We start from the raw sequence: 15,460 nt of genomic DNA, 5'->3' as shown, positions 1-15,460 counted from the left end.
GTACTAAACCAGATCAAACTCCCATCACCACAGGTCCCTACTAGCCATTTTCCAGGAAAACAAGGGATAATTTAAACAAATTAGGAGTGCAATGGAAGTTTACAGCATTTACTGGTCTCTAGAAGGAGTGTAAAAGCAAGCCACATCTCTCATTAAGTCAACTCAACCTGTACACAAGTGCCAAAAACATGTGTTAAGTTTAGATACGGTTACTTCATGTGTGTTACATTTTGAAAACAGAAGCATCTATGTGTAAAAATTTTGTTTCCAATACTTTCAATAAGCTCTAAAGAATCTAAGTCAATTTTAAATGTCTTTTGACTAGCCTTCTGCACTACACATTTTTATCCAAATAAACTCTGAAGAACTCTTTATTACTGAAAGAATTTAGCATAATGTTCGTTTCTTACATAAAATGAACACGCACAGCTCCTAAAGTAATACTTACAAAATGGATTTTCGGTTGTTTTACAGCCAAAAAGACTATGAACTTTGACAACTCGAGATCACTGTAGCTAAACTGGAATGACCAGCTGTGTAAAAAAGTAATTGTTTTGAATCCTAATGTAAGTGCTCCAGACTGATAAAGAAATTTCTGAAAACAAATCCTCATCCATCTGAACACTCTGAGATTGGTTAGATGAGGAGGAAGCATTTGTTCATACACTATGCAAAATCACTATGCTCTTGGAAATGAACATCCTAAGGCAAGGAATACAACAGCTGAAATGAGAAATGAACTAGAACTGCAAACGTTTTTGTATTCAGCAAGTGTCTTTGACAGTTTACTCCACATATTACTCTTGTAACACAAAACATCAAGAGACAAGAGAGATTAGAAAAATTCAGCTGTTTTTAAACATTATCAGTGAGGCTTTCCATGTCTGCTTTTTTCCTCCCTGGCTTGAGTACACACTGCTTAAGAAACTAGCAAATGGAACAAGGCATCCCTGTTGAGGTCAAGGTCTTGAAATGCAAAATGAAGTAACAAATGCATTCCTTATTCCTGTGGAGTAGACAGGACTCAAGACTTTGGCCAATAGTTTAAACATTTGAGCCAAGTAGTCTCCAAGGGTAGGTGCACATGAGCACTGACTGGTTATAAACTCTTACTAGATGAATTCAAGAAACATTTTATCTCAATTAAGCAACTGGAAAAGTTGCTACAGGGAAATCATGAACATGTGCACAAAAGCAAGTTCTTCATCTGATTTGGCCTGGGAGAATTTGACAAGTAGTCCCTAGATGGATTTTCCATCAAGAGGTCTGAAAGTATCTAACATGAATTAAAAGGGAATCCAAAAAAGCTTTAATGTCCACTCCCTCCAGCTGGTGGTAGGACATGATTACAGAAGTGAGAGTGTACATGAAAAGCCAGGCTGTTGCAGTAGCACCTCGAATTCAGGAACAGAAAAAGGGGGGAAAAAAGGTATGATTTCATCTATGTATTTGTAAATCAATGTGAAACCTGAAGTTTTCATAAACAAAAAAATATCAGTGACACAACAGTTTAGGGATGCACAAGAACACAGCTGAATCAACCACAGTCAGCTAACTGAGACCTACTGAGTAAGTGAAAGAGCACAACAGTATCACTGGTTCAAAAATTATGATAGTAACACTGCTTCAAAGAATTATTAAGTAGAGAGATCCATAATGATAGAGCTGGATTTCTTCTCTTGGCCAAAAAGACGAACACCACATACTGTGAGTTTTCAGAAACACTGCATTCAATTATTTCTGTGCCCCAAACAACCAACTTCCTTTAACTTACACAATCAAGATGTAATAAGGACTATAATTTTCTCTGGCATTATAATTCTTCAGCCTTTTAACCTTATTATTTGCTGAAATACACCATCATGAAGTTGGGAGGTTTCAGTATTCAACTATTGTATCAAAGTGTCTGTTCTAGCAGGCCCAGGGCAGTGATCCTTCCCCTGTACTCTGCATTGGTGAGGCCACACCTTGAGTGTTGTGTTCAGTTCTGGGCCCCTCAGTTCAGAAAGGATATTGAGGGGCTGGAGCGGGTCCAGGAAAGAGCAACAAGACTGGTGAAGGGACTGGAGCACAAGTCCTGTGCGGAGAGGCTGAGGGAGCTGGGGGTGTTTAGCCTGGAGAAGAGGAGGCTCAGAGGTGACCTCAGCACTGTCTAGAACTACCTGAAGGGAAGTTCTAGCCAGCTGGGGGTTGGTCTCTTCTCCCAGGCACTCAGCAATAGGACAAGGGGGCACGGGGCTCAAGCTCTGCCAGGGGAAATTTAAGTTGGAGATCAGAAAAAAATTCTTTCCAGAGAGAGTAATCAGGCATTGGAATGGCCTGCCCAGAGAGGGGGTGGATTCCCCATCCCTGGAGGTTTTTAAACTGAGATTGGCCGTGGCACTGAATGCCATGATCTGGTAAAGGGACTGCAGTTGGACCAAGGGTTGGACTTGATGATCTCGGAGGTCTTTTCCAAGCCAATTGATTCTATCATTCTATGATTCTAACTGAAGCTCATTTCTCTTTTTAGGAAACTACAAAAAGCATTAAAAACTAAACAAAACTTCAATTTTACGATATACAATATGCATTTGGTAAGAGGATCAAATTGCAAAACAGTTGTTAAACATCCGTTTCAGACACTGAAAACTGCTACGATATCAACTGTATGCTCTCCTGTTACTGTTAGATCATCATGTTTTTATGCAAGAAAGCAAAACAAACTGGCAAAATCTTGCATTCCATGTAATTTTTGCCAGCAGAATATTTACCAAAGTAGGTCCAAAAATATTGTTCACTCGTAATGAGCATTCCCACCACAAAGCAAAGCAGCAGACACAGTTCCTGTGTGTCCCCCACTACTGCACAGATGGAGGCTGTGGGCAAGTTGAGTTCACTCATAAAAATAGCTAATAGCTTCATTCCCAAAGCTACAAATTCAGCAGAATTGGCAAGCCACGGATAATTTTACCACAGTGTGATCTAGATACACTGTGAGCAGAAGTAGCAATGTTGGGAACAGCTGGTACCTGATCTGTCACTATCATTGCTGTTGCTGCGACAGCAATAACAGATTTGAAGGAAGCTGAAAGCAGATGTGGATTGTGCTTTGCTCTTCCCAGCACTGACTCACTACATCCCATGTAATATTACAGTACCTGCCACAAATACAAGCCTTCTCAATTACTTTCCTTAAAAGGGTGTCACCTTCTTCTGAAATTTGCCTTTTGTGATAAAATTCATGCAAAGTTTTGTTTAATAATGCATACAGATGTTATTAAATCCTGAAAAGTGCTCAATATATGTCCGAAAAAGTATAAATTATGCAGACTGTGTTTCATGTCCCTCCTTTTCAGGTCTGAAAACTGCAGATAGGATGTTCTAAATATTAAGGCTGTTAAATGCAGTAAATCCATTTGCATTTAGTCTTTGGTATTGGCAGAGATGGACACAAAATTTCATTCAAACCTGCAACTTTACTGACCCACTACACTACAACAAATGCATAATCTTGTAAATTTAGTGAAGTTTAACAGAAACTAAAGCCACAAGACTCAAACCTCACATTAATGTGAATGACCTTTGCAGAAAAGTCAGTACCACACAGTACCTGCGTTCTGCACGCTCCTTCTTTTTTAAGACGACATCCAGATCTTGTAATTGTTCTTCTAATTTCTCACAGAGTAATTTCTAAAGGAAGGAAACACAGTGTTAGTTTCTTTCATAACCAACTATTTTGACATTGAAATAACGTTCAGACACTTCATTCGCTATGTATTTGTCTGGAAGAAGGGTGAGCGCCTTGTTAACCTGGAGGCTCCTCTTTGGTAGACAAGGCTTTACAATAACGATTGTCTTCCTAAAACACACTGGCTTCACCATCAAGGCCAGGCTGGATGGGGCTTTGAGCAACCTGGTCTAGCAGAACGTGTACTTGCCCATAGCAGAGGGCTTGGAACTAGATGATCTTTATGGTCCCTTCCAAGCAAAACCATTCCACAATCCTATGCACTGGAATAGAGGTATATCCTCCCAGTAACTGGCATTTAATGTAGGAGGCAGTGTGCCTAAAGCGAGCATTAATGATACTTAGAACAAAAGTATTTCTAAATTAGTACCACATTTTTGTTGGTATTTACAACTTGGTCTCAAAAAAATTTGAGGATTGCATAGACATACATAATATGCACACACAAAGCTGAGTGCATACACAGAGTGAATTCTGTTTGTCCCCTAATCTTTGGAGAACACAGGAGTCTGTGGACACTGCAGCAAAAAGCAGAGATACACTTTAGGATCATTTTCTCAACAAATGTTGCATATGTTAGAACACTACTTAATACTCAAAGAGGAATATGTGAAAATTACTTTTAATGGATAAACTATGCCTTATTCCATGTTAATGCCTTCATATTATTTCAAGGATAATCTTCACCCTTTTACAAATCTGTCATTTTTCCTATCAAAGAGTACTTAACAGCCACAGAGCAAGGAGATGCTCTAAATATCTGTAGAGGAAGCATTCTTATAGCATCACTACTTAAGAACACAACTAAAAATCACTGTCAAATACAGTCATATCACGTCATGCCCAACGTCACAAGCTTATTGTAGGACATCGGCCCATTTGGCAAAGAATTTCTCTTACAGCAAGGAAAGGGGTTGGGATCAGGCCGATTATTCTGAAAACGAGCACGAGTGGTTTCCCATTAATTTAACAAGAACAGTGTCACACACACTCTGCTTATTCTCCCAAGTACCATCCCTGAAAATCTTGCTATTTCAGATGTACACTAAATCAAACTGGACATGTGCCCAGATTAATTTTTTTTGGCAGAAGCAGCTTCTAACCTGGAAAGAAAAGTGCTCATACTTGTCTAGTTAACAAGAATAACTTCGGCTTTCCCAGCAGAAGACTCAATAGAAATAGCAGCTTTCTGTAACCAGCTTCTGAGCAAATGTCTTTGAAAAAGGAATAGCACTTCTAAAACAGCTGGCCACTTGCTCTGGCCACTGATCCATCCCTTGCTTCATCTCCATGATGATAACATAAGGTTTCTTTTAGGAAAAATTAAGACATTATATCTTTAATACTATACTAGTATTGAGGTGATTTAACCAGAGATGGGAGATAATTGGTGTGGCTGGAGATTCCCATCTACAACTCAGCAACACACACTAGCAGAAAAAAGAAAACCAGGGCACAAAACTCAGTTTTACGAATGGATAGGAGGGAAGATCAGCAGTCCTACCATTCATCCCAGTCTGTTTGTTAATAGAAAAAAAAATCATAAAAAGAACTTGTTAAAGTCCCAGGAACCCTCCGCAAGCACAAGCAAAGCTGTAAAGGAGAAGGGTGAAGTCACACAGGAAACATACATGTTGGCAAGGTGGGCAGAACCACTCTCCATCAGGGATTATCATCAGGGGAGGTCGAAGGCAGGCTGTGTGGTATCCACTGTCACAAGAGTCACACAACAAAATCTGTGGAACAAACAAAACACATTGTAAGTATCTCCCACCATTCACAATAAGTAAGAAGCTACAAAACTATTTCCCCAAACAACACAGAAGTGCTCTATACTTTGGACTGTGACAAAACAAACAAACAAACAAAACTCCCCTGGACCACGTTTCCAGGATCAAGAGCGTTTTTATGGGTAAGTTAATGTATCATTAATTTTCCATTTTAACACCAGATTTTCTCTTACTATGCTTTTTCAGTACTTAGTACTAACTGGACTACATAGACTGCCCTTAGTGTAGAATCTGGTAATGTTTTCCAGTTCCATGACTAAGTAGAAAACTCCACCTGAACAAGATGTGGCACGAGCTGTTTTCCCTGTGCACTGACATCCTTGCACAAGAAACCTGGCCCTTCTCCTCAGTCAGGATGATTTTATGACCCAGACAGTAGGGACAAAGTCTTGCAGGCTCTTAGGGGCACACAGAACTAGGCAACTGTTAAAGCTCATACTTAGCTGGGTAAAATTTGAGCTACTCCTTTCCATAAAACTGAGGAACAAAGCTGGCATAAGCTGTGTGTGTATCTACTGAAATATTCCTAACATCCTAAAGGTCAAACTTTGCCTCAGCTATGCCAGGGTATCTGTCATACACCTGGGAATAGGCTTACTCTGTGGATTCATATGAGGAGTACACATGATGATTTCCCACATAAAGAGGAATTCATGATGATATCCTAGTACTGATGAATGGGAACCATAACCATTAGTAATAGTAAAAGTTCACTCTGCTATTTTTATCTGGGATTTTGCTGTACCCAGTCCTCAGGGTGATGTGCAGCTACATCCAGTGAGGATGACTACATAGCTTTGGCCTTGTCACACGACACTGGAAAGCAGATAGGACACTCTGGAGGTTCTTTTTAATGTTGTCTCCTCTGTATTCATTGCAATTGCAGGCACAGCCGCAAAGCCTCACTCAGATTAATTCTTAATGAGCTAATTTGTGTTATACCTCATGAAAGGTTATATGAGGGTTACATCGGGTACTGATTGACAGGAAGCTCAGCATGAGCCAATGGTGTGCCCAGGTGGCCAAGAAGGCCAATGGGATCCTGTCCTGTATCAAAAATAGCGTGGCCAGCAGGACCAGGGCAGTGATCCTTCCCCTGCAGTCTGCATTGGTGAGGCCACACCTTGAGTGTTGTGTTCAGTTCTGGGCCCCTCAGTTCAGGAAAGACATTGAGAGGCTGGAGTGGGTCCAGAGAAGAGCAACAAGGCTGGTAAAAGGACTCGAGCACAAGTCCTGTGCGGAGAGGCTGAGGGAGCTGGGGGTGTTTAGCCTGGAGAAGAGGAGGCTCAGAGGTGACCTCAGCACTGTCTAGAACTACCTGAAGGGAAGTTCTAGCCAGCTGGGGGTTGGTCTCTTCTCCCAGGCACTCAGCAATAGGACAAGGGGGCACGGGGCTCAAGCTCTGCCAGGGGAAATTTAAGTTGGAGATCAGAAAAAAATTCTTTCCAGAGAGAGTAATCAGGCATTGGAATGGCCTGCCCAGAGAAGGGGTGGATTCCCCATTCCTGGAGGTTTTTAAACTGAGATTGGCTGTGGCACTGAGTGCCATGATCTGGTAAAGGGACTGCAGTTGGACCAAGGGTTGGACTTGATGATCTCAGAGGTCTTTTCCAACCCAATCCATTCTACGATTCTGTGATTTTTGTGGTGGTTAACAGAAAAAATAACTTTGTTCCCTCCTTAGTAAAGGCAACTCATCTACTCTCATGAGTTTACCCCCTGAAACTTAAAAAGTACTCCCCTATGTACAGCCATCCTAAAGGCTGATGTGCCCTCAGATACCACCAAACCAATCCACCACGTCTGACACAACAGCCCACAGAAGCTTTCCCAAATAACTTACCAGCTCAGGGTGATTGGGAAGGCCACACTTCTTGCACGGCTCATCGTCATCAGCAGGTGGAACTACTTCTTCCTCCTCTTCTTCCTCCTCTTCCTCTTCCTCTGAATTTTTTTCGCTCTCTGAGTCCTCACTTTCTTCATTACTTGAGTATTTCCACCTGCCACGTGTTCGTGTACCCGTCCACCGAACTTTGCTTCTCTATAAAGAGACACCACATGAAAATAAAAACAGGAAGGAAGTTCACAAGAGTTTCTTCACAGATCTTAAAAAAACATTTGTCTCTAGATTGAAGTGATTCAAGGGATTAGACCCAGCCAGCATGGGTTTAGGAGGGGCAGGTCCTGTCTGACCCACCTGATCCCTTTCTACGATCAGGTGACCCACCTGGTGGATGAGGGGAAGGCTGTGGATGTGGTCTATCTGGACTTCAGCAAGGCCTTTGACACTGTCTCCCATAATATACTCCTGGAAAAGCTGGTAGCCAATGGCCTGGACAAGTGTACCCTCTCCTGGATTAGGAGCTGGCTGGAGGGTCGGGCCCAGAGAGTGCTGGTGAACGGAGCTGCATCCAGCTGGCGGCCGGTCACCAGTGGTGTTCCCCAGGGGTCTGTGTTGGGTCCAGTCCTGTTTAACATCTTTACTGATGATTTAGATGAGGGGATTGAGTCCATCATCAGCAAATTTGCTGATGACACCAAGTTGGAAGGGAGTGTAAACCTGCTGAAAGGCAGTAGGGCTCTGCAGAGGGATCTGGATAGACTTGAGAGATGGGCTGATTCCAATGGGATGAAGTTCAATAAGGCCAAGTGCCGGGTCCTGCACTTTGGCCACAACAACCCCCTGCAGCGCTACAGGCTGGGCACAGAGTGGCTGGAGAGCAGCCAGGCAGAAAGGGACCTTGGGGTACTAACTGACAGGAAGCTCAACATGAGCCAACAGTGTGCCCAGGTGGCCAAGAAGGCCAATGGGATCCTGTCCTGTATCAAAAATAGCGTGGCCAGCAGGCCCAGGACAGTGATCCTTCCCCTGTACTCTGCGTTGGTGAGGCCACACCTTGAGTGTTGTGTTCAGTTCTGGGCCCCTCAGTTCAGAAAGGATATTGAGGGGCTGGAGCGAGTCCAGAGAAGAGCAACAAGGCTGGTGAAGGGACTGGAGCACAAGTCCTGTGCGGAGAGGCTGAGGGAGCTGGGGGTGTTTAGCCTGGAGAAGAGGAGGCTCAGAGGTGACCTCAGCACTGTCTAGAACTACCTGAAGGGAAGTTCTGGCCAGGTGGGGGCTGGTCTCTTCTCCCAGGCACTCAGCAATAGGAGAAGGGGACACAGGCTTAAGCTCTGCCAGGGGAAATTTAAGTTGGAGATCAGAAAAAAATTCTTTCCAGAGAGAGTAATCAGGCATTGGAATGGGCTGCCCAGAGAGGTGGTGGATTCACCATCCCTGGAGATTTTTATACTGAGACTAGACGTGGCACTGAGTGCCATGATCTGGTAAATGGACTAGAGTTGGACCAAGGGTTGGACTCGATGATCTCGGAGGTCTTTTCCAACCCAATCAATTCTATATTCTATGATTCTATGATTTCAGTCAGACTGGCTTCAGTAAATTCACAGCAGAGCATTTCAATGAACGAATTATCTTCTCAAGATCCTTAAAATGCAACAGGATAAAGGGATAAAAAAAAGGTATCTAGGTACAGAAAGAAATTTTCAAATAAGATTTAGAAGTAGGAAGACAAGATAAACTTGGTAGTGAGCATAGTAAATTCCACATGTAAACTTTATGATTTTTGATGACAGCTTGCCTCTAACCCAAGAGCATCCTTTTTCTCCCTTGCTGCCCCCTAGTATAGTTTTTTTCATTTTATTTCACTTAGTTTCTGAAATAAAATCACTGCACCTTTAAAGTGTATTACTTATATCTAAGTCTTCTTTCACAATAATAGTTTCCAATTATTTTTCTTAGGTGAAAAGTGATTCAGTTGATTCTTTTTTGCTAATTAACAAAGCAACTACCCCCTTTTTATCATACTTACTACCATATTTTGAATGAAAACCAGGTTCCAATTAAAATTCAGAAGACTATTTTGAATTATTTAAAAGCACTTTGTGCAAAGGTATTTTAGATTTAAAGCAACATGCTATATAGAACAAACTTTTATTTCTGTTGACTGACTTGCTTCTTACAGCCATCATTCTCGCTCAACTCTTCCCTCCTCAAAGGCATTGAAGAAAAAGAAATTAACTTTTCCAGCTTTTTCAACTCACAATATTTTTTCAATTTTGACTACTCATAGACCTGAATAAACTAAAGCTGAATAAACTAAAGTGTATAAAATATTTTATTTCTCCGGTAGGATGAACTTGTACCAGAGCAGTTATTTGTCGTGTTGGTAAATCTTTGTTTCAGGCTCTTAACATTAATTTCCACCCCATTAAGAGATTGTCCTGTTCCACAAGCTTCAGTAACACAGGTATTTTAAATCCGTTATAGAATTAAGACTAGGTTTTGGCTTCATCATACATCATAATAATTTCCAATCTGTTTTATAAACACCCTTCTTTAAAAAGGAACTCCAAGATATAAAATAGACCATTAAAGATTCTGATATTTTTCATTTTTATCAAATAACAGCAGCAACAACTTTAAACTTCTTCCTCTATCAAAATTATGTTAAAACCTCTCTAGAAAAGCAAGCACCTTTAGATCTCTTGATATCTCAAAACAGAGATCAAGTTAAAACACCTGCAGCAACAATACTTCAAAATTAGAAGCACCTAAAGGACTTAAAATCATATTACTTGCATTTATTTTCTTTTTTAATTAATTTCTTTAAATGGAAAATTTATTTTTCATTTCTTCATGTATATTAAAGGTTTTTCTCAGTATAGATGTTACCATTCACTGAAAAATTGACTGTTTCTTCATTTTATGAAGGTTATTCAACATAGCAGTATGTGAAAGAAACTTGCTAGATGACTGAATGCTTTGGTAAAACTACAAAATTGGTCAAAAATGTGTTGCAGTGGAAAAATTGACAGGATTTTAAAAGCTGATATAAAAAGAGTGCACTTAGAAATGCAAACTCATTATTCCTTTTTCTTTTGTACTCCATATTAAACAAAAAAAGAAGATAAATTAATAAACGGTGTTTATAAATACACACTCACAAGCACACTATACAGATACATGTTTAACTTTCTGTGATACATTTACCTGATGCATTTCTAAAGAGCCATGCTGCATAAACAAAACTTATTAATGAAAAAGAATACCTTCATCCAAATTAAAACATATATTCCACGTATGAGAAAACCTAAATTATATCATGAACTCACCGCAACAGTAACTTTGGCTTCACCTAGAAACAGAAGTCATAATATTTTTACCCTTCACCATTTGTTGGTGGTTCCTTTTTTGCTTATGATCATCCTGACCAACCAGACACAAGCAGGTATTCATCTAGTAAATCCACAGGAGCTACAAGTCTCCATTCGGCCAGACAGACTCATGTCTGATCATGACAGTTTTCAGAAGAACTCTCTCCAATTGATTTGGTCTACTTAGGTTAGTTTAAGAGACAGATTTTACAAATTGGTAAGTTAACAGATATTAGCACTATCTCAGGGGCTGTTTTAAAACTGGTTAAGTCTGCTAATGGGATTGCAAAGTTAGTTGCTTGCAAAAACCGACCAAAGGAACATAATCCTCCATATTCCTATGTCAGTGTATCTCTCCTTATAGATAAGGCTGCAGGTATTCTCTATTCCCAGGGAATAAAACTGTATTACCTTGTTAACCTTAGAATTTGTCTCCTTTTCTTGTTTTTTTGCATCTTCTTTTCGTTCTGTTTTTTGTGCTGCTGTAGATTTCTCCTCTTCCTCTTCAGTTCGCTTCTTCTCAGTCTTCTGATCCCGAGTCTCCACAACTTTTGGAGTAGGCTTGGATATTCTTGGTGATCGCCGCAATGTGCGGCCAATGCTGACCTCTTCTGGCGGTGTTTCTGTCTTCCTCTTCCGACTAGAGATCCTGATGGTTAATTTAATTCCTTCTTTCTGTCTTTCAGAAGTTATTTCTTTATTGTCTGTTGCACAGCTTTCTTCTTCAGAAACTAGCTTATACTTAAATTTGCTTTTGGGTACTGGAGATTCCTTTTTGCTCTCTGAGGACTCCTCTAGATTAGATGCAGGAGCATCATCTGATCTATCTGGCTCTGTTTTGGCAGCATCTGGCTCTTCCTCTTGTTTTTCAGGGCTGGATTTTTCCTCTACTTTGCTCTCCTCAGGTAGAGCTGTTTTACTATCAGAGTCCTCCTTGTCCAGAACAGGTTTCTCCACAGTAACAGGAGAAGTAGACACAGGAGGTATCTCAGCAGCTTTTGGAGAATCAGTCCTCTCCTCTGGCTCACCTTTACTTTCCAAAGTCTCTTCATCAGCTAGTGCAAGTGTGGGCAGTTCTGCAGGAGTAGATGCACTTGGGGATGTCTCCAGCTTCTCTGAACATTCTTTGGGTGGCAATAGGTTGTCCTCTTTTATACTGGGGTCTGGTTTCTCTTCAGCTGTTTTGGCACAGTCTTCAGAGTTCGAAGACTTCTCTGCTACTGTTTCAGCAGTTGTGCTGTCAAGGGACTCCTTTTCCACAGGACTAGATTCCTCCTTTGAAGGCACTTTCTGATTAGAAACCTCAGAGACCACAGCTCCGATCTCTTTCAGCACAGTTACTGCATTTTTCTCAATCTCACACGTTTTTATAATTTTACTAACAGCATTTAGGGGGTCTGATACCTTCTCCCCACTTTTTCCATTTTTCTCTTTCAGTGAGCTGCTGTCTTCCTTTGCACCAGCAGAGTGTTCTGACTTATTATTTTGTATGACACTCGAGGTTATTTTTTCACAGCTAACCTCTCCATTTACCAGCACTTTCCCATCAGGACATAAAGCAGTAATTGTAGGGACTCTCTTAAAAGCTTCTTCTTCTGGTTTCCCCTCTTCCTTCAAGACATCCTTTGTTGGAGTAACACATTTGCAGAGGGGCCCCTTTATCGGACTGTCATAGTCATCCGTCAGCTTGATCTCTCGCTTTTTGAGTGGTATTTTTGCCTGCTGATCATTTTTAAGTTTTTCACTTTCTTCCACAGATTTCTCCACAGTTTCTTGGGGAGTTTTGACATTAACACAAAGTTCTAACCTCTCTGGTTCATGAACTGCTATTTTGTCCGTACAGCTTTTTACTTCTTTTAGGTCTTTGGGTTCTGTTTTGTTTTCTTTCACCTCTACTTTAACAGGCTTGACATTTTCTTTAAAAGAGTCATTTTCTTCTTTGACAGTTTGCTTTTCTTCATTGTGTTCTGAAGGTTTCTCTAATTTTACTATTACTGGCAATTTTATAATTTCTTTTTCTTCCACTTTCTCAATTTTCAGCATATTTTCATCTTCTTTGACCACAGGAGGAGGAAGGCTTTCTGATTCCACTGACTGTTCCTCCACCTCCTCCTTTTCTTCTTTGATTTTTAATTGATTTTCTGTTAACAGAGAAAAATAGCTATGAAACAACCAGGGGACCCACAAGATTACAAAGAACATCATCAAAACAAAGGCATATCTTACAACCCAAAGTCTCACACAAAGGAATCTTCTCTTGTTGAATTATTAGAAATCTCGCTTGTCTAACACTGTCATTAAATGACTGGGCTGACAATTTTTAGCTGTGTTTAATTAAATACCAAGATAAAACTTAATTTCAGAAGCCAGCAGCAGAACTCTAGACTTATGCTTCTTTCAACAGACATCTCAGCCCCTTCTTCAGTAGTACTGCAGTATTTTCAGAGCATAAATAAAACCTAAGCAGAGACCTAAGTCTCACTTAAGCTTCTGGACTATTTCAGAAAACAGAACACAGTGTAAGATTCCATGGCCTTCCAGTGAAATTCCTCGGAGAAACCAGTACTGATTGTACAAGTCTGTATTTCAAGATATACTTAACCATTATGGTTCAACAGTTCGGAGGAAAGACGTTCAGCATTACGGCTTATGACAAAATGCACCAGGTTCTTGGGCAATGACCACATCTCCTACACAGACATAATATTCTACACCCACTTCAACTACTGTTTTCAAAACAAGCAATGAAAGGCAGCATATCCCAGAAAAATATGCAGAGCTTAAAGAATCAGCTTATTCCACTTTGCTAACTCAGTCTGAGACCATTAGGACTTGCAGTGAGTTCCAGCATTCAGAATAAAACATACAGCTATCTGTTATTATGTGCTTAAACTTGTTATTTGTCATTACCTCAGCCTCTTGATACCTCAGGTTCTTTTATTTTACCATTCATTTTGTGTCAGCCAGCAATAGAACTCATTAGAAAAAGTAAGTATATTATCATTATATATACCAGAGCACCAGCTCCTACCACCTGCAAGATGTTTCTGCAAGTGTGCCATAACTGCAAACAAAAAGATGATTTTTTTAACTTCTACCTTGCCCTTCTCCAACCAAGCTACTGTAGTTTCTTTCCATGATGAAAGCTTCCCAAAGTGGTTAGAAATACACAGTGGAAAGTACAGGACAGCTAACAACTACCTCAAAGAAAATAAGCATTCTAGAAAAGAGCAGTGAGGAAGAATTTACAGATTTTATAATATTTTCAAATACAAAGCATGGGTGCATATAAGTCTCAGCATTAGTACAGAAGTGAAAGGTGCATCTATAAAGCACCAGAGATGGTAACATTTTCAAGGCTCAAGACTGGTTCTTTCCTCTTCATGGAAGTGGATCCCCATTTGAAGCCCTTGTGAAAAAAGAAAAAGCTACCTCTGTAAAGGTGTTTGTCTGTAACAGTGAGAATGAGATATTTTTATTGTGTCTGAATTCTTCTACCTACCCTACACTTCTGTCTAAACTTTGTCCAACCATTCCTTCCCTTAACCTACCGTTTTCTCCCAAACTTCATCAAGGATCACCAGAATCCCAAAACTTTTCCATACTGAAAACCAGCAGGTGTTCTACAGTTAAACTCTATGAACTTCTTGTAAAGTTTTTTATATATATACAAAATTACTCAGTCAAAGAACATGTTTTCTTAATGCTATTTGAGTCAACCCACCACCACACCAGCAAAAAACATGTAAGCACTGGGTCAGTTTACCATATTTTTGTATGAACTAATTTAATACTGCATGGAAAACAACCAAAGCGAACAGGTATTAGGCCTTCCAATACGTTTCTGCTGCACCTTAAAAGGGCTTTGAGTGCAATCCCTTGTCAAAAAGGAAGAAAATCTTCAGCTTCTCAACTGAAAGGCTCTAAGCAGTGCTCTGTGAACACACTGACAGAATTTAAATCACTGTAAATGTAAACTATTTCATTTTTCATTACATACATGGAACAGAGACCTGCTGGAGGGAATCCACAGACCACAAAGATGCTCAGAGGGCTGGAGCACCTTGACTATGGAGACAGGCTGAGAGAGTTTGGGTTGCTCAGCCTGGAGAAGAGAAAGCTCCACGGAGACCTCAGAGCCCCTTCCAGTACCTAAAGGGGCTCCAAGAGAGCTGGAGAGGGATTTTTGACAAGGGCATGGAGTGACAGGACAAGAAGGAATGGTTTTGCACCAAGAGGGGGCAAGTTTAGATTAGATATTAGGAGGAAGTTTTTTACAATGATGTAGGTGAAACACTGGCATGGGTTCCCTGGAGAGGTTGTGGATGCCCCATCCTTGGAAATACTCAAGGTCAGCCTGGATGGGGCTCTGAGCAACAGGATAGTTTAAGATGTCCCTGCTCATTGCATGGACATTTGACTAAATGGCCTTTAAAGATCCCTTCCAATCCAAACTATTCTATGGTTCTGGACTAGTCCCTGGAGGTGACTTTGCACCAATACACAGACTAGTGCAAGCACTGAGTCAGGTGCCACAAGATTTGGGGAATTATCTATAGTGGGTAAATTCATTAAAATGTTTTCAAATGGCTGGTCCTGAATTCAATGTAAAGTAAAATCATATCTGAAGAAGAGATCTCAATTAGACAGTTTGGCTTGACTGAGACAAAGGCAAAAATCAGTCCATGGAATTAATTCTGCAGTGTCAGTAACACACAGGTGC

General features: G+C 40.5%; 1 protein-coding gene across 1 annotated transcript in view; it reads right to left on the bottom strand.

Moving 5' to 3' along the window:
- The window catches only part of RSF1 (remodeling and spacing factor 1), a 68,891-nt gene that overhangs the window by 15,378 nt on the left and 38,053 nt on the right, over positions 1–15,460 (bottom strand). The window contains exons 6-9 of the mRNA XM_071556995.1: positions 11,149–12,878; positions 7,364–7,561; positions 5,362–5,466; positions 3,593–3,672 (exon numbers count right to left, since the gene is read on the bottom strand). Of these exons, the coding sequence (XP_071413096.1) occupies positions 3,593–3,672; positions 5,362–5,466; positions 7,364–7,561; positions 11,149–12,878 (2,113 nt within the window). The remainder of the gene's footprint in view (positions 1–3,592; positions 3,673–5,361; positions 5,467–7,363; positions 7,562–11,148; positions 12,879–15,460) is intronic.

This window comes from Pithys albifrons, chromosome 1 (assembly GCF_047495875.1).
Source record: "Pithys albifrons albifrons isolate INPA30051 chromosome 1, PitAlb_v1, whole genome shotgun sequence".
Lineage (NCBI taxonomy): Eukaryota > Metazoa > Chordata > Aves > Passeriformes > Thamnophilidae > Pithys > Pithys albifrons.
Note: the sequence above shows the minus strand (reverse complement) of the source record. Positions and strands in the feature narration are given on the sequence as shown.